The sequence below is a fragment of the Helicoverpa armigera genome, chromosome 1, assembly GCF_030705265.1.
Source record: "Helicoverpa armigera isolate CAAS_96S chromosome 1, ASM3070526v1, whole genome shotgun sequence".
NCBI lineage: Eukaryota > Metazoa > Arthropoda > Insecta > Lepidoptera > Noctuidae > Helicoverpa > Helicoverpa armigera.
This window is the reverse complement of record NC_087120.1, coordinates 17,122,270-17,140,808: the sequence shown is the minus strand read 5'-3', so window position 1 is coordinate 17,140,808 and position 18,539 is coordinate 17,122,270. Positions and strand designations below refer to the sequence as shown.

The 18,539-nt window shown below is 39.3% G+C and overlaps 1 protein-coding gene across 8 annotated transcripts in view; it reads right to left on the bottom strand.

The window, feature by feature from the left end:
* Nucleotides 1–18,539, bottom strand: part of LOC110381715 (E3 ubiquitin-protein ligase MYCBP2) — a 180,219-nt gene that overhangs the window by 17,341 nt on the left and 144,339 nt on the right. For 7 of the 8 annotated variants that reach the window (XM_049837168.2, XM_049837190.2, XM_049837178.2 and 4 more), the window contains 4 exons: nt 16,890–16,997; nt 15,981–16,175; nt 15,757–15,915; nt 5,547–7,569 (listed from right to left, as the gene is read on the bottom strand). In XM_049837168.2, the coding sequence (XP_049693125.2) occupies nt 7,339–7,569; nt 15,757–15,915; nt 15,981–16,175; nt 16,890–16,997 (693 nt within the window). In that variant the 3' untranslated portion in view covers nt 5,547–7,338. Of the gene's footprint in view, nt 1–5,546; nt 7,570–15,756; nt 15,916–15,980; nt 16,176–16,889; nt 16,998–18,539 lie in introns of those variants that run through there. The other variant, XR_010276861.1, reaches the window with a different exon arrangement.

Here is an 18,539-nt window from a genome sequence, read left to right as displayed (position 1 = left end):
GGACTTTTGTATCCCAAAACTCAAAAAATTTCGCGCTCGCTGCGCTCGCAGCTGGTTCACTTTATAGTGGTTTTTTTTCGAACTTGTTTGAGTACTGTTGTGGTGAAAAACTCAAAAATTTCGCGCTTGCGCCTTTCACTTTGCATTGTTTTATTTTCTTATTTTTTTTGGAATCTTTGCGTCCCAAAAATCTAAAATTTCGCGCTCGCTACACTCGCGGCTCCTTTACTTTACGGTCATTTTTTTTCAAACTTGTTTGGCTACTCGCGGCCTAATTAACCGGTTTTTGAAGACATGTTTGGGTTAATTTGTGTCCCAAACTTCTACACGATTTTTTTTACTCTGTGACGATATTTTGTCGTTTTTTTGGGGAGTGCTCAATAGGTAGTTCGCCCCGGGTGCCACCCGATGCTACGCCGCCACTGGTTGGGGTCGGCTTCCAGAATAACCGGATTCAGCTGAGTACCAGTGCTTTACAAGAAGCGACTGCCCTATCTAACCTCCTCAACCCAGTTACCCGGGCAACCCGATACCCCTTGGTGAGACTGGTGTCAGACTTACTGGATTCTGACTACCCGTAACGACTGCCAAGGATGATTGATGATCCTTTAAATATAAACTGTAGTAAAAATAAAATTTTATTAATTTGTTTAACTTGAGCTTTTCTCCTCAAACATGACGTTTAGCTAAATCAAAACACCAGCCTACTCTCGCAACACATACTTTTCACGTAGGACAAAGGGCCTCGCATAGACCTGCCGCACGTAGCCTCGCAATGGCTAGGGCCGCCGCTGATCAGACTCTTACTGACTAAAAGCCGTCGTGTTCCGTCGTAGGCCTTCTTATGTGCTAGGGCCGCGGTACCTCTTTCGAACAACCCGCAGCCCCGGCAGGCCTTGGCCCTGCTGGGCCCCGCTGGGGTTGCTGACATCTTTTTGAGGAGCGCGTGGAACAACGCGCGCCGCCGACACGGGTCTGTTGTCTAAAAACAGACATGAGCGATGAGCCACCCGAACTCACCGCCCACAGACCCACGCCTACGGTGGCCGGGAGTCGTCTCGCGACACCCGGCGCCCGTGGTGTCTACCTGCTCCAGCGCGGTGTCTAAGATATACTTAGAAAGTACATACAAACTTAGAAAAGTTGCATTGGTACTTGCCTGACCTGGAATCGAACCCGCGCCCTCATACTTGAGAGGTTGGTTCTTTACCCACTAGGCCACCACGACTTACGTGACTTATAGACTGATTTACGTGATTCTTTTTTTGTTCGACGCGGAATAGCTGCTGAATAAATGGCTACCGATAAGACAACGTCGTGTGATGAGGGCATTAACTACTCTTTTCTCTATTCTACATTCTCCCTGTACGCCTTCTTATTTAACTCCTCACTTCCAATATACATGTTCTCAACATAGCAAAAATCTCCGCTCCTCTAAAATCGTCTTCTTCACTGTCCTGCTCACCGTTCAGATATCATTCACTCTTTCTTCTTTGTTGAATCTATGCTTCTCTGGAATGAGCTACCTCTGGAGGTCAATACATTCAAAAAGAAATTACGCGACCACATCCATAGGAAATTGACAGAATCGCTACCGTAGATTGCTTTTTTTTATCTATTTCTTTGTGTCTCCAGGCAATTATAATTATGTAATTATGTATATATTGTATTATTATCTATATATTGTATACTTTTAAACTAACTATCCAAACAAAAACCTTGCACCTACCACCTAAAGGTAGACTGGGAGAAAACGCCTAAGGCGTTAAGTCCGCCATTGAATGAAATGTGCATGAAGTATAAATAGCTGCCAGTTGGTCCCATAGTCATCAGGTCAGGATCTGATGATGGAAACCTTGATAAATCAAGGGCAACTTTCGAAAGTTGTAGGCATTTGATCAACACCCAACTTTTATTTCGACGATTCTTCTTCACCGGTATTGATGAACCAGCTCCCTCCTCTTCCTTTAGTAAGTTAGTTATTTCCTTAGTACATTTATTGGTTATATTAGTGATAATACGATTTTTTTTTGCTTAACATTAACAGACGGAAATTAGTAGATTTTGTTCGTCCGTTCCCTCTCGTCGAAGTGCTAATTGATATCCTTGAAGAAAAGGAGGATGACGTGCTGTTGTGGCTGTATAATGAAAATAGATTACCAATCGACACTATCTTTAAAAAGTAGAAATGAAGTAGGATACTACCAAATACTGATTCAAAAGCATTTGTGTTGTAATGAAAACAAAAGGAAGTTTTGCCGACTAAATAAAAAACAATTCTATTCTGGTTTTACTAAGATTCTATAGATGTTATTAAGCGCTAGACCATGTTGAGATGCGTACGGCCGCACACGGCTTACGAAATTCGTCGGCCGCGCGCGACTGTCGCGGACCTCGGCAGCGGCGCCATACATTTTCATAGGTTGACTATTGTCGCGCGCGACCGACGACCACAGATCAGACCAAAGATCGCTGGAGATTAATTTGTTTTTCGGAACCATTATTATTATCCATTCTCAAAGAGCCTGTTCGTTGTGTGGATTGTTAAACAGCTTCCTTTGGCCGAAAGCGCAATTATTATGAAAAAAGGTTAAAAACGCTAAACCCTATAAAAATAAAATACTTTTAACACTTCGTAAGTACACCCTTGTTAGTTGGCTAAAGCATGTCAGACTTGACTAAATATCGTGTCGGGGGACCGCTCTAATTTATTAGCCTAACGTTAGAAGTAGATAATTTATAGACTACTACATTATATTATATGCTACAGCCATAGTGAATAAATAAATATTATACATAATCACTGGTCACTATGTATAATACCCAAATTGACTTGACAAAGTGATAAATTAATTACTTTATCTGGATATTATTCATAATAGCTGGTCAAAGTTAGCCAAAGTAATAAATATGGTAGGTATAAACAACTTGGTACTGACTAATTCTTAAAAACGGTTTAAATTATTGTCGACATTTTTTTATGATAAATCATCAAATGATTCCTCCCGCTGTGGTTTAGCAGCGTGAATGAGTGTCAGACTGTTAGTGACTTAAAACCACTGGGATTTGCTGAATCTTTTCGAGGAGCATGTGAAACAACTCGCGCTGCCGAAACGGGCCCGTGTCTTCTAAGAGACGGGAGAACGATGAGCCACCCGAAACTCACCGCCCACAGACCCACGCCTACAATGGCCGGGAGACGTCACTCGACACCCGGCGCCCGTGGTGTCTTCCATGTCCATGGCAGCAGCTGGGATGAGAGGTGTGAACTTCTCTAGCGTCTGCATGAGACGAGACGAGGGTATCCCATTACCTCTCACCACGGACCATGGCTTGAACTAGGGCCGGGCACGAGAGGTCGCCGCTGCCTATTGCCTCGACGAGGACACGGCGGTGCCCTGCCCAGGCAAAGCACACCTGGGCTGTGAGGTTCATCGTGTCCTCCGGGCGGTCCATATAGTGGCTCGAGCCACACCTCAAAGAGGGGACTTTTCGCTACTAGGTATTATGGCGTGCCCTGCACTGGGCTAACTAGCCTTTTTCGAATATTAAGGTCAACTACCAGACACTTTAGTTAGTTACCATGAAATAATAATTTTTACCTGCTTGCTTTATTACATTATCCAAGTCTATGGAGATATTATATAAAATTGCTAGTTAATGTGATTAATTCTGTGTCAATTATCACTTTATCCAAATTGAGTAGATATTATAAATAATATCTAGATCAGTGGTTCTTAACCGGTGGTCCGCGGACCACTGGTGCTCCCTGGAGGCATTCCAAGTGGTCCGCGAAGCTTTGCTATCCATCTTATGTATATATCTGTCACCGGAAAATAACAAGATCCGTAAGTTTACCAATTTACTCGGAAGTTTATAAACTTTCGTAAAATTCTAAACGGGAGATAAATTGTAATATTTTACGTCCATATTTTCGAAAATTTCTCAATTTCCGACGTCATACGGTAAATTTATAAACTAACGAATATCTATTCGTAAGATTTTAAATGGTTCGACCAATCACAGAAACTATTTTAAATATACGATCTTTGAAATACGTAAAATAACACACTGCTCTCTGATTGCTCAATGTTCAACCAATCAGATCGCTCGTCGCGTTTGGTTACTGCTTGCTTATTATTTTTCGAGTGAGTTCAGTAAGTTTATCAATTTACGAAAATGTGGACGTAAAATATTACAATTTATCACCCTAGTGCAGGAAAAGGGTCCCCATAATATTATTACATTTATTGTATCAGTCCGAACTGATTTTTTTGGAGTCAGTTTACTTAAACAGGATAGTAAGATGTAAAAACTTTGATTATCATTTTATATTAAAACGCTGGTATAATTTTGATGATCATTTACTACTTTTGATGATCATTTACTACTTTTGGTGATCATTTACTACAATTATTTATTTGGAGTCATTTTGCTATAGGATAGCAGAATTTAAAACTTTGGTTAAATCTTACTTTAAAATGGTGGTTTAATTTTGGTGATCATTTACTATTTTTGGCTTACGCATGATTTATTTTGGAGTCATTTCACTTAAATAGGATAGCAAAGTGTTAAAACTTTGGTTATTATTTTACATTAAAATGCGAGTTTTATTTTGGTGATCATTTACTATTTTGTCCGCTATTTATTACTATATCTGGTGATCAGTTAAACATAAGCCTTAGAAAACCCACAAAGGAATTTCGGCCCGACCTGGGAATCGAACCCGGAACCTCGGGAACAGCTGCCGCGCTTGCGACCACACTAGATCAACGAGGCATTTTGCTAATATTCCTTATGGAACTCATGGATACCATCACTGTTTATATCGAAATTCCAACGGAATCCATGTATCCTATGCATAATCGACGCGGACAAGGCACGGGCTAAAGCTGGTCATTACAGGAAAATGATTTGCCAGACTCTTAAATGTGGGCAGACGATTAACACACATGTAAATGATATGGTGCATAAAATACCTTCAATACAGTTCATTAATATAGGAACGCTCCTGACAAAGTATTTAAAAGGAAGCCCACAGAGGAATCGGCTATATAGCAAAATAAAACACACACAAATTTGATTTTAAGCTTTATTGTAAAATAATACTCTTAACAACTATAGTCATGAACTACATCAGAAGTAGATTCTACTAAGGTGCATTTGTTGATAAACCATAATTAAGTTTGTTGTGTACTTACATATTGTCAATAGATTAGGTAGATCGTAACACACCATGAACATGTTAATGACACAAACTGTAGGCTTCGCCAGGCGAGGCCACACTCGCCACGCCTGGCCTCACCAGCTCCTGCCACGATATATTTATTGGGTACAACATGTACTTATTTAACATATAGAAGATTTGACCCTAAAAGTGTATTCGATTTCGAGTAAGTACCTATTCAACTTGTGGTTTTCATTTTTATGTTACTTTGGGCACCGCCTGCTGCAAGCTATTTTCAAGAATAAATTCTGCTATGTAGCTGTGTAGCTTACAGATAGTCTAGTTGACTACAATTGGGAATGGAGCTGTTATCAACCAGACTCCACTGAATGCTGTTGTTATTGATGTGTCGAACTATACCGACTTTATATCCACTCCACGTTCACTCAATTGTCTATCTACTTAATTTTTCGACTTGTATTCCTTGACTTAAAAATAAAGTTTAAATTCACAATAGTCAATCAGAATTGATAACTGAGGGTAATAAATTTAACACGATATAACATTGTAAAATCATCATCAAAAAGAGCTATCGATACAACTATCTAATAAACGGTTTCATTTAAATTATAAACTTACAATTAAGCCACCAAGTTTTAATTTCGACAGGAATGATGATCTTTCTCATCTGTTTCAGATGTTCATTATTTAAAACCTTAGTGGTTCATGTGTGGGGCGTGGCACAACACTCAGTCGCCGCCCCCACCTCGCTCTCCTATGCATTTTTATTTTCCTATTAAGTACAATCAACAAAGATTTTCGTTCCAAATACAATTTTTATCAAGTCTTCAAATACAGTCCGTGTTTAACCTACTTTTATTACTTGTCCTGTCCTATATTTAAGGAATAGCTTACGAGTTACGTTTCAAAGTTGGACTTCCTATATGTATATGTACATATACAGCAATAAAGTGAAGCTACTAATATTCAGGAATGTTCAGATGTGCCGAGTGGTGCACACACCCACTACAGTACCCTTGTGTTGCTTCACACGGACTGCCCACTACTGCCCAGTGCCCATACTCCATATGTAACTAAAATAAATAAAATCATGTTTATTGTCAAAAAAGCAACTTTACATTGTGGTAGTTACCGTTGAGCCACAAACTTAGCACAGCTTGTATCTTGTAGCTCTGTAGATTTATTTTCTTGCATAGTTAATTCTCATATCAATTGTTACTGATGCACTGTTACCAGTGTATTTAAAAGTACGGATTATGGTGGTCAATTGAATGATTCAGGTACGTCTGTTCTCAGGAGCCGAATACTTTCTACTAGTTAGTGGCAAGTGTACCTACACTCAGCACCTTTTTACAATGATTATTTATCTTACAACAACAATAATAAAACTGCTATTCCTAAAACACCGATGTTTAACGAATTATAATAATAATTTATCAAAGTAATAGTTTCAATGACGGCGAGTGATTACTGAGAACAAGGAGAAGGCTCGTAGCAATCAGTCAGACTAGACGGAGCGCGCGCCGAGTCGTGCCTTCGCCCTATTATACATAGATATTTACAATTTATATCACAACATTCCACAAGTTCAGTGAAATACAATCACAAGCTTACTTCATGAATCCTGTAAGGGAAACTTTCATACAGCAAACATTCCTTATTCTGAAGTAGAAGTCGTAGCATGAAATACTATGCAGTTGGACTTTGGACTTAACCATCAACTTAACCAATAACAGCCAGAAAACTGACCACAATACTCAAATATATTGACTAGGTGTCCGCCATTACGTGGACAGAGGAAGGCCTTTACATCGATACTTCATATTTATATAAACACCTCAGACCATTTAATCGATGGAAAAGTAGCACGAGCATTATACACACCGCAGTCACTTGAACTCCCACACAACTCGATACAGGTCGACGACCACTTCAGACGTTAAATGGGCCAAGTGTTTATCACGATATTTACGCAAATACAGATCAGAGTATAAGATCAGAGACAAAATGACACATATTCCTACTGTAGACAACACTGACGTTACTGTGGGTGAAACATTGATCTCGAATATACAATATCGATGTAACATTGAAACGATAATATGATGAGACATTGTAGGTACTGGACATAATAGTGATGCGACGCGGGCTCAGAAGGCATGCGCGTGGCGGCACACGCCGCAGCCGAGCGCGAACTCCTCGCCGGTGGGCGGGTGCTGCACGTGCAGCGGGCACTCGTCCGCCGAGCCGGGCAGCTGCTCGCCCTTGGGCCCGGCGGGGCACTGCGGCAGCATGTGCTTGGGGATGCCCGTCACGCGCTGGAAGTCGTCGTGGCACGCGTTGCAGAAGTGCGACGTGCCGAAACAGAAGAACACCGCCACCTGCACATCGACACGGCACTCACTCAACATTCATTTCTTATTCATAGTCCAGTCAAATAAGACCAAAACATTAGTGTGAAGTTACATTCATTCACAACGAGCTGAAAATTGGTGAGATCGTTTAAAATATAGTAAATAAAATTTCAAAGCTGTTGTTGTGTTTCCCCTGTATGGAAAAAAAATATTCAAGGTCAAAGGTAAAAAATATGATCTTTTTGCGTTTTTTTTTTGTTATCTCCAGCAAAACGGTAAGTTTTATCACAATAATATCTTCGGTAAAATTGTAGATTGTAAAATTATCTATGAACTAATATAATATGTAGGTATGTACTTTTTCCTACGAGCAACTGTTTCGGAGATATAACGATTCAAAAATTAAAATGGGCAATTTTCTATGGACCCTCGCTATCAGCTTTAAATTATAAAGAAGCTTCGGAATGCCTGTGTATTGTTGCTTTTGACATTTGAATATTATTATTATCAGATAACATTTTATTCATAACATCGTTTATTGACATTTATAAACCTATTATAATTTTATTGTATTTTGTATGTCTCTTCTAGACCACGGGACTACAGAGTCCCGGATTTTTGGGAGGCGAACGTGGGACCGAAGCCAACACGCTGAAGTCCTTTTGAGATAACTTTAGTGACATGATGTTTTAATTATTATTATTGTGAATGTGAGTATCGTGTATGCGAGCAACATTATATATTCTTATGACCCTTGAGTTTGTTTCGGCGTTTCTTCTATCTGACTGATCAGGGATCAGTCAGTATTAACTTGTTTTTTGACAGAAAAGGAGCAATTATTTCTACGAAGAATTTATATACATAAATGTTTAGTTTAGATCAGTGGTTCTTAACCTTTTAGTGATGAGGGACCATTTTACCAAAAGTTTGTCTTGCCGCGGACCACCCCATTGGTTTACCTAAATTGAGGGTTCTTTGATAAAAACTCCTAGCACACTTTATGATTAGCACTAATTTCTTTATTATTAAGCAAAAATCTAAAAGTTACATAGGTACTTTAATTTAATGAGATTTTTGTGACTGCATTATCTTTACTAACTTCTGAATTCTTGGTTCATTACTACTCAAAGCTAAACGCATGTCGGCAGTGGCATCCAACGGATTTCTATGCTTGTTTTTAACAATCAGAAGCGTCGAAAACCCACGGACGTATTTATAGCTTCGACAGGGTCAATAAAAAAAACAGAGATTTAGCTCCAACGAAATTTTTCATATACAAACTTAACATTTGCGTTTACAAAACGCAAGTACTGTGTTATTTTGTAGGTAAAGCCCCCAGTACACATTGGCCTTTGTTGGGCCAAGCTTTGCAATGCACAAATGTAGGCCACGATCAAATGGTGTTTACACATTGGCGCATGGCTCATTGTTGACTGGCAAACCACTTGCGATGGACGTCGAAGTAATTAAGGCTGCGACGATTTATTTGTATACTTCACTACTATATATAGGGTACGACAGCACGACATACTGCAGGGGGTGATAGCTTGGGTCACTACCTATCAATACAACACAATATATGTTCAGCAAAACCTTACGGATTTACAGTTTTACAAAATTTTTCGAAATACCGAATAATCTCTACCTTGAAACAGATTTTCAAGCATCTCGTAATGAAAAAATCCTTTTCTAGTACTTTTTTTTCCATCAAATTATTCGTGAATTACTTTACTCATTAATAAGTCTTTTTTCTATCAAAAACAAGAATGTATTCAAGAAATACAATTTTTCATTTAAAGCACAGAACTAACTTCTTATCACTTAAGTTTAACCTACTGTGGTGAAAAAAAAATGTATGGGGCCGTTTTGTACAACAAACTTAAAAAATTGCTTGTTTAATGGTGATTTTGGAAAGATACAATACTAGTGCATTTTCATTAAAAAAATACAAATAAATGCTATTTTAGTTCCTGAGAAGCTGATTTTGTTGAAAATGTAACTAACGTAATTTTGACAAAAACCACTATGAGAATACTAGTTACTAAATAATAAAACTATGTAGTTGTGACACGTAAAATGCGACATGCAAGCGTTACACAGATTGTGGGTTCCGTCGAGCTTCCACCTACATTAAATGCCAATAATTACTTGGAGTTTTTACAAGAAACCCTACCCACGCTCCTTGAAAGTGTTCCGAGTGAGCTAAGAGAGGTGATGTGGCTTCAAAACAGCCCCGGATCTTCAATTTTTATTAGGCGGGGCAAAATCTGAAAAATGCCGCCCCGCCTACCTACTTATGTTTATTTTCACTTTTATCATCTAATATAATATTAGCTATCAATATGTAGGCAAGCTGGGCCGTCTCTAGCTCATGTAGCGCCTGGGTGCAATCATCACCCAAGCGCCAACTATGTATTAAAGTACTTACAGTAGTTACAAGGAATATAAATAAGAACGTTCGAATGAAGTGCACTTTTTTGGTAGGTAAAGGACTTAAAAAATGTGTCCAATTCATTGTAGGCTCAAATTGTTGGCCAGGTTTAAGTTATGAAAGTCGAGACAGAGCAAAGCAATTGTGAAAAGTAGCGCGAGCGAAGCGAGCGCGCAAATTTTTCAATTTTGGACACAAAAAGTTAATAAGGTTTAAAAAGCGCTGTAAAGTAACAAGCAGTCGGAAGCACAAACTATTTGTGGTTTTGAGGACTCCATAAAAAAAATGTTTTCTTCATTTGACTTATAAAAGGTGAGACAGCGTGGACTTGACTTACGAAGTTATTAAGGCAATGTATATATAATTTTTCGCGAGCGAAGCGAGCGCGAAATTTTTTGAGCCTACGACACAAAATTATCTGATCAAGTACACTGACACTGACAAGACTCACAAATTAAACTGGGAATTACGTACAAATAAAAAGAAAACGTGATTAGAGACCGAATCAATAACCGACGACCGAGTCAATAAAAATAATAAACAATCAGAAAAACAGGACATACATTGTCATTTAACCGCGAGCGTAGCGAGCGAGAATTTTTTCACTTAGTTGGAGGATGTTAAAAGTTAAAAATAATCAAAATGATCAATCAAACAAAGCGAAGGCGACTTTTTTAGGATCTTTGCTTGTCAGTATCGTGATGTGGAACTTCCTTATCAAACGGGTGTAATTTCATCCAAAATTCCTGGCGGTGGGGCGTCCCGCGGCGCCCCTGAGACCGAGGACCGACTATTACAGTAATCTGTAATGTAGGATTTAAAATAAAAATAAATATGCGATATTCCTGGCTCATAGATGATCGCAAATAATTTTAAATCAATTTTAATTTGCTAAAACTTCGCCTCGTGAAAAATAAATGTTCGTGCAGTCATGCAGCTTGTCTCACTCCGCGCTCAGGGTATCAGTCAAGTTGATATGGCCATGAAATTGCTGTAATTGTGCTATTTTTATTAAACCGTTAATTTTTCCGTGGTCAAAATTAGTTATCCATTGATCTGTGAAGTGTGAGTATTGCCGCCCCCTGAATTTGCCGCCCGGGGCACAGGCCCCGGCTTGCCCCCCCCTAGATCCGGGGCTGCTTCAAAATGATGGGTGCCCTGCTCATTATGGCCGGGAAGTAAGAGCCTACTTAGATGAAGCTTATCCAGGCATTTTTATTAGCTTCACCTGTATGTTTGTAGGTTTGTATGTTTGTATGTTTGTTTGTAACCGACTTCTTTGGGCGCGATTTTTTTATTGGGGTGCCATGAAGGACAAAGTCTATAAAAAACCGATCCAAAATGACAATGAATTGAGACCAAGGGTTAACACTGCAGCAAGAAAAATATCGGAAATTAGCTTGAGGAGTCTCAAAAGCTCATTTTTAAGAAGATGCCGAGCGTGTATTAGGGCACAAGGGAAACAATTTGAGCATTTATTGTAATTTATTTAAATAAATGTTTATTAAAGTTAACTCCTCTGTTTTTTTTACTATTAACTTATCCTTCAAAGATGTCATTTACAGACCGGCCAACCGGTCGGCTGTAGATTAATTCTTATGTAATTCGAACCGTAGTACGACCTTACAACGATTAGAATTTAAAGTCACATTACTTGCATTGTAAATAAAATGCTCTTATTATCTAAAATACCTCATTTTTCGTATTTTTACGCTTTTTATTAGCTTCACCTGTATGTTTGTAGGTTTGTTTGTAACCGACTTCTTTGGGCGCGGTTTTGACCCATTTTAAACGGCCAGATTTCGTTCAAACTTTGTAGATTTATTGAGGACCGATGACAATACACTAATTTGATAAAATTATTCAATTTTTAACCGACTTCCCAAAAAGGAGGAGGTTCTCAATTCGGCCGGTATGTTTAATTTTCTATGCATGTACATCGATTACTCCCAGGTGTATAGACCGATTTACGTGATTCTTTTTTTGTTCGACTCGATATAGCTGCCATTTCGTCCCATAGTCATCAGGTCAGGATCTGATGATGGAAACCCTGAGAAATCGAGGGCAACCTTCGAAAGTTGTAGGCATACATAGGGTAAAAACTTGACACTCAGGTGTACGCCTAAAAGTACTATTCAACTGTGAAGATTTGGTGCTGACCTGATGATGGAGACCAGAGAGGGTTGAGGGAACTCGACAACTGAATATGTAAACTACCTCATGTTTGGGCTTAAATTATTTGTATTGACAAGACCTATGCAACAGTGAAGGTTGGGAGCTGACCTGATGATGGAGACCAGAGAAAGTCGAGGGAACTCGACAACCGAATATGTAAAATACCTCGTTTGGACCTATATTCTTTGTATTGATGAGAACTTCCCACTTGTATGGATAGTGACAACTATTCGTATCACTGAAAAGCTTTAAATAAAAAACTTTTTTACAAAAAAATTAAACCGACTTCCCAAAACACTAAAAAGCAAAAAAAAAACTAATTTTAGGTGCATCGGCTTAGAAGTCGGTGGCAAAATTAACTTAGTTACATCCATTAGACACCAACTTCTAGGCTTTTCAATTTGCAAAATATAATTTTTGTTATTTTATATAATTTTCATCTATAGTCGATAAGGTAAGAAAATTAATTAAAATTTTCTAGAATTTTTCTCTACAGTCGATAAGGCAGGACTCGATGTTAATTTTTATTTAAAATAATTATCTTTAGCAGTTTTCTCTAATATTGACAAATTTTTGTATACTAGAGAGAATTTTAATTCTACAAAACAAATAATAGTTTTAAAACAAACTAAAAAGTAGAAAATAAATAATAGTTTAAAAAAACTAAAAAACACGCTTTTTATAGAAAACCGAACTAAAAAATAGAAAATAAATTTTAATGAATTTAAATTAAGAAAATAGTGTAAAAAATTTCAATTAATATAAATTACCTAATAATAGTGTGAATACAAAAAAAATATTGAAAAAAAGCGTGGGATGCTTTTTAAGGTATTATCGAAATGAAAATCACTCTACTCATATCTGTCAATAAAATATTTATAACTATTGACACCATGCACCCCACGCTTTTTTTTATATATATTGTTTTTTTGTATTCACACTATTATTAATTTATATTAATTGAAATTTTTAACACTATTTTCTTAATTTAAATTCATTATTTTTTTTTAAAATGTAATGTACTATTATTGTATCTTTCCAAAATCACCATTAAACAAGCATTTTTTTTTTTGTTGTACAAAACTGCCTCATACATTTTTTTTTCACCACGGTAGGTTAAACTTAAGTGATAAGAAAATAGTTCTGTGCAAATTTAAACAAAAAATTGTATTTCTTGAATACATTCTTGTTTTTGATAGAAAAAAGACTTATTAATGAGTAAAGTAACCATTCACGAATAATTTGATGGAAAAAAAAGTACTAGAAAAGGATTTTTTCATTACGAGATGCTTAAAAATCTCTTTCAAGGTAAAGATTTTTCGGTATATCGAAAAATTTTGTAATACTGTAAATCCGTAAGATTTTGCTGAACATATAAATATTCTGTTGTATTGATAGGTAGTGACCCAAGCTATCAGCCCCTGCAGTATGTCGTGCTATTTACTGGACACCCTGTATACATATTTATATTATACTACACTACTATGTACTACTATATTTATTTTTACACGCAAAACAAAAATGTGCTATACGCGAAAGTCCATCGCGTTGGGTGCATTCAAGAGACGAGCAAAGGAATACTATTTATCAACATGAATGACATTTATATTCGTATGTATATAAACTCTTTTGCAAAAAAACGGGCACCTATGCAAAATCTTGGTTTCAAGGACTTCACGTGTGTTTCAAAGGGTTTTAATGACTGTAGTAAATTACTAGCATCAAAAGGGTTAGCCAAGCATGCGTGAGAGTGTATTCTAAATTTGAATTTTGTAGATTTGCTAAGAAACTGGTTAGACCTTGTTTTGGACTAATTCCTGGTAGAAAGTTCGTGGGCGTTTTGAAAAGTTTTTGACGTGATTTTCAGAAAACTGAAAATGCAGTTTTAATTGATGATTCGTGTACCTTTTTGTTAAATCAAAACATTTTGAAAAACAATGCGTATTTGATAAAAACCTGCTCTAGATGATCTATGCTGATGATTGATGGCAATGTTAAGAGTTTCGGTATTTTTGCGTAAAGCGTTCTGTTGTTTAGATATCGTGCCCACGCGGTTTAAAATAACCTTTTCTCATAAATAAACACAACTTAGAGGAGTATCAGTACTTTGGGCTGCGACAAAACAAATTTAATAAGCAGAACCAGATCACAACTCGTCTCCTATCACACTTGAAGCAGGTGAAAATTTTATCAAATACGCATTGTTTTTCAAAAATGGTTTGATTTAACAGAAAGGTACAGGAATCATCAATTAAAACTGCATTTTCAGTTTTCTGAAAATCACGTCAAAAACTTTTCAAAACGCCCACGAACTTTCTACCAGGAATTAGTCCAAAACAAGGTTTAACCAGTTTCTTAGCAAATCTACAAAATTCTAATTTAGAATACACTCTCACGCATGCTTGGCTAACCCTTTTGATGCTAGTAACATCCTACAGTCATTAAAAACCTTTGAAATACACGTGAAAGTCTTAAAACCAAGATTTCGCATAGGTGGCCGTTTTTTTTTTTGCAAAAGAGTGTATATATGTATATATTTATGTACATATATTTTTTATAGTATTATGTTTATGTATTGTGTAGTTTTACTACATATATATGTTTAGTACATTGTTATTTGATATTTTTGTTTAGTTATCAATGTTTGTTGTGCACTTTCTAATCTACCCTACCACTATCAAATCTCTCCATGGCTTTAAGGTTGGCTGTAAGAGAACCCAATTCTGGGTTAAGCTCGCCATTGTACATAAACTGTCTTTATTATTTTTATATGTATTGTTAAGTGCGCAATAAAGAATAAGAATAAGTTCTATCCTCAGCGGCCGGTGACGAAATAAACATTGGCCGAATGTGTAAACACCACACGCCACTATGGGCCACAATTAATTTGATGTGTGCCCAAAAAATACGACAACTCGCCGAATGCGCGCCAACATTGACAAATGCCCGCCAACATACACCAATACCCCTTGTACACATTGGTGATGGCGTGTATTGGCCACGCTTGGGCCAATGGGTACTGGGGGCTTAAGCAAATGAAAGAAAGACAAACATAATGTCTATGCAGTTCCCAATTTTCTTCAGACTCAAACCAAACATTACGTAAAATGTAGCCCAATCATAAGTCGATCAAAATAAAGATAGATATCGTATAGCAACGTCTCGGACCACTTGGAATGCATCCAGGGGCCACCAGTGGTCCGCGGACCACCGGTTAAGAACCGCTGATTTAGATAAATGATTGTAATTGTTGATTGATTAAGGCTGTGTTGTAATACAATAAACTGCGTAAAGTTCGCTCAGTCAGTTTGGTACAGCAACACAACCTTATGGTAATCTCCGGGATGACCGTGGCATCTCATGGAAAGGTCAAAATGGAATTTTCATCAGAGGTTCAGTACAAAACTGGGGCTAGATATAAACATGTGTGAAGTTGCTGGCTGCTGCAGAGGTGGTTTTTTTGGATCTGTTGTTATTATTTTAAATTTTTGAGCGTGCCCACTCTAAGATTAACCAATTCATAACCTTACGTAGTTCAATTGGCAATTTTGTATATTTGGATATGTTAACTTGAGCTGTATATAAAATAAATATAAAAGAGTACTAACGGAGCAGCAGTAGCGGCACTTGTACTCGAGGAAGTCGGCGCCGTGCTTGGGACAGGTGCGCGCGCCGGCCACGTCGCTGCACGCGCCGCACACCAGCTCGGCGGGCTCCCACCAGCCGCTCCAGTCCGCCTCGCAGCGCGCCAGCCCGCCGAAGTAGGCCTGCAACACGCGCTCGTCACAAGCCGCAGTCGGAGGACAGCGTCGCAGCAGCTGTTGCTTCGTACCTTGCCGCACTTGTGGCAGACGTAGTAGGCGTAGCGCTCCATGGCGTAGGCGGCGGGGTCGGGCAGCTGCTTGCCGCGCGCCGGCAGCGCGCCGCCCTCGTACTCCAGCCGCATGAGCGCCTTGCGCCGCACCTCCTCGAACAGCTGCCGGATGGGCGCCAGCAGCTCCTCCAGCGTCCAGTGGCTCATGTCCTCCTGCGCCAAGCACGCAACAATACTACACCTACACCAGCTCATTTACCTACAACTCATGGAAACCCTGAACGAGTCAAACAGTTGACTTACACTTTAAGAAATACCTTCATTATAGAAATAAGCTTTTATAGGTAAGCATTATAGTTAGCATATAGTTTAAATTTTCGCATGCCTACTGAAGGCGAGATATGTTAAGTGTCTTTTTTTGTTTTTACCACCTTTTGTGTTAACCATATCTTGGCGAATAAATATTTTCATTTCATTTCTTGTAACGCTTCCATTGAAAATATTTTCCATGGATTTTATTGGAAGTGCTTACTCCTCGATTATGTAAGTGCCCATTTTAAATAAAGTGCGAGTCACCGGTAAAATGCGAGTTGGATCAGCACATAAAGGGTTATGTAGAGGCTAGCATAGGTCAAAGACAATGTATTGAGACTGAGTTTAGATATGCTACATATCTATGCTAACATAAAGAGGAAACTTCATTATTTACTTGTACCATAAAGTTTCCGAAATTACTGAATCTATATAAATAACGGACTTCTGTTGAAAATCTCCACTGTACTCGAATAACAACAAACTGAGCTTGTTGTTATTGTAGTCATAATATATTACAACAAAAACGTATGTATGTCAATGAAGCTCATGAATGGAACGCTGATGCACTCGTTCCAGGTAAATTGATTTAAAGTGTAATGAAGTAAGACTTACCTTGCAAATAGGGCATTGTGAGAACGAGAACGTTATTCGTGGTCCGATCCATTTGTTGGCGAGCACTTTCTTGCAGCAGTGTAGATGGAACACGTGACCACATTTCAGCTAGAATTCAAATTTCAAACATATTTTTACAAATAGAAAACTTTTTTAAGTTACTTAAACAAAAATAAATCCTTGTACATTCTTTCAGAAGGCATACAAACCAACTTAATACGCACAATATTATAGTCAACCGGCCCGAACCGGCTATCGAGCATATAAAATGAATAACTAGTTGCGTTCTGTAACGGGATGTAAGTGGACCTGGGGAGGGAGAGATACGAGCCGTGCCCCCGGGAGCCAGTCCCTAAGCGCAACAAGGCTGCACCGGGGACATAACTCACTGAAGAGTATCAAGCCGTAAGAAAAGTCAAAGTTGAATGTAGAAGGTATATTTGTAGTCAATGAACATAGAGAATAAAACTAGAAATCCAAGTGAGGTATGGGCTGAGCGGCACGAAGGTCCCGCGCGCGCTGGCGCCGCAGCGGCCCGTGACGGCGACGACTCCCGGCGCGGCCAGCAGCGGCGCGCCCGCGTCGCCCGCGCACGCGGCCGCGCGCCCGCCGCACGGCGTGGCCGCGCACAGCGCCGGGTACATCTCGTTGCCGGAGGAGCACTCCACGATGATCACCTCCGAGCTGTGCAGCCGGGCCGGCGTGCCCGCGTGCGACCTGCCAGAGCTCTTCGGGTAACCGAATGTTCTCGCTTGTACTCCGATCATGGAAGTGAAATCTGCACTGGAGATCTTGGCATACTCGTTTAACGCGATCGGGTCGGTGCGCAGCATGCCCACGTCGTTCCTGAGGTCGAGGGTGCCGCCGACGCTGAAGTCCCGGTAGCCAGGGTGCTTGTAGCCCTCCTGTATGTTGACGATGTCGGGGGCGGAGCGCGGCGCGGCGGGCGGCGCCTCGGCCGGCGGGTCGGCGCCCCGCAGCCGCACCACGGGCGAGCGCTGGGCGCTGGCGGGCTGCTCGTGGTTCATGCTGTAGATGCGCGCCACGCAGTGCGCCGCCGTGATGGTCCACGTCGACGACACCACCACGGCTGAACAGATATGTATTGCGTTTGTGGCGCTTTTCGGCGACGCGTCTAATATACCTTCGATTTTGACTATGTACGGGTATTGATTCCCTTCAACTGCTTTGCCTTTTTCCGTTCGCAGCGCAGATTCTGTTCTGTATTTTGGTAAGAAAAGAAGTAAAAATATCGATATCGAGATAAACTTCTTCATGAGCGTAGCTGGTTGAAGTAAGTGGTTGCAGTGAGGCGAGCCCTGTGTGTCCACTACAATTCGCTTGTGCATCTTCTTGTAACATTGTCCTAATAGCATGGAACAGTTTTTGTTTCGCAATCTCGAATAAACTGAGGGGACTAAAGAACAAGGCACTTAATTTTTAATATCACCAATCGTAAATGTATCGTAACATAAATTGTTTACGATTTATATATGTTTACGAACGCGATAAGACTGGCCGCCAGTATTTCATGTAGTGCCATTTGAAGACAAACATTATTGGAGGGATACTGATGCATTATTATTTTTTTTACAATTAACACAGGCATGTAAGGCCCGTAGAAAATATTCTATAGGTATAATATAAATC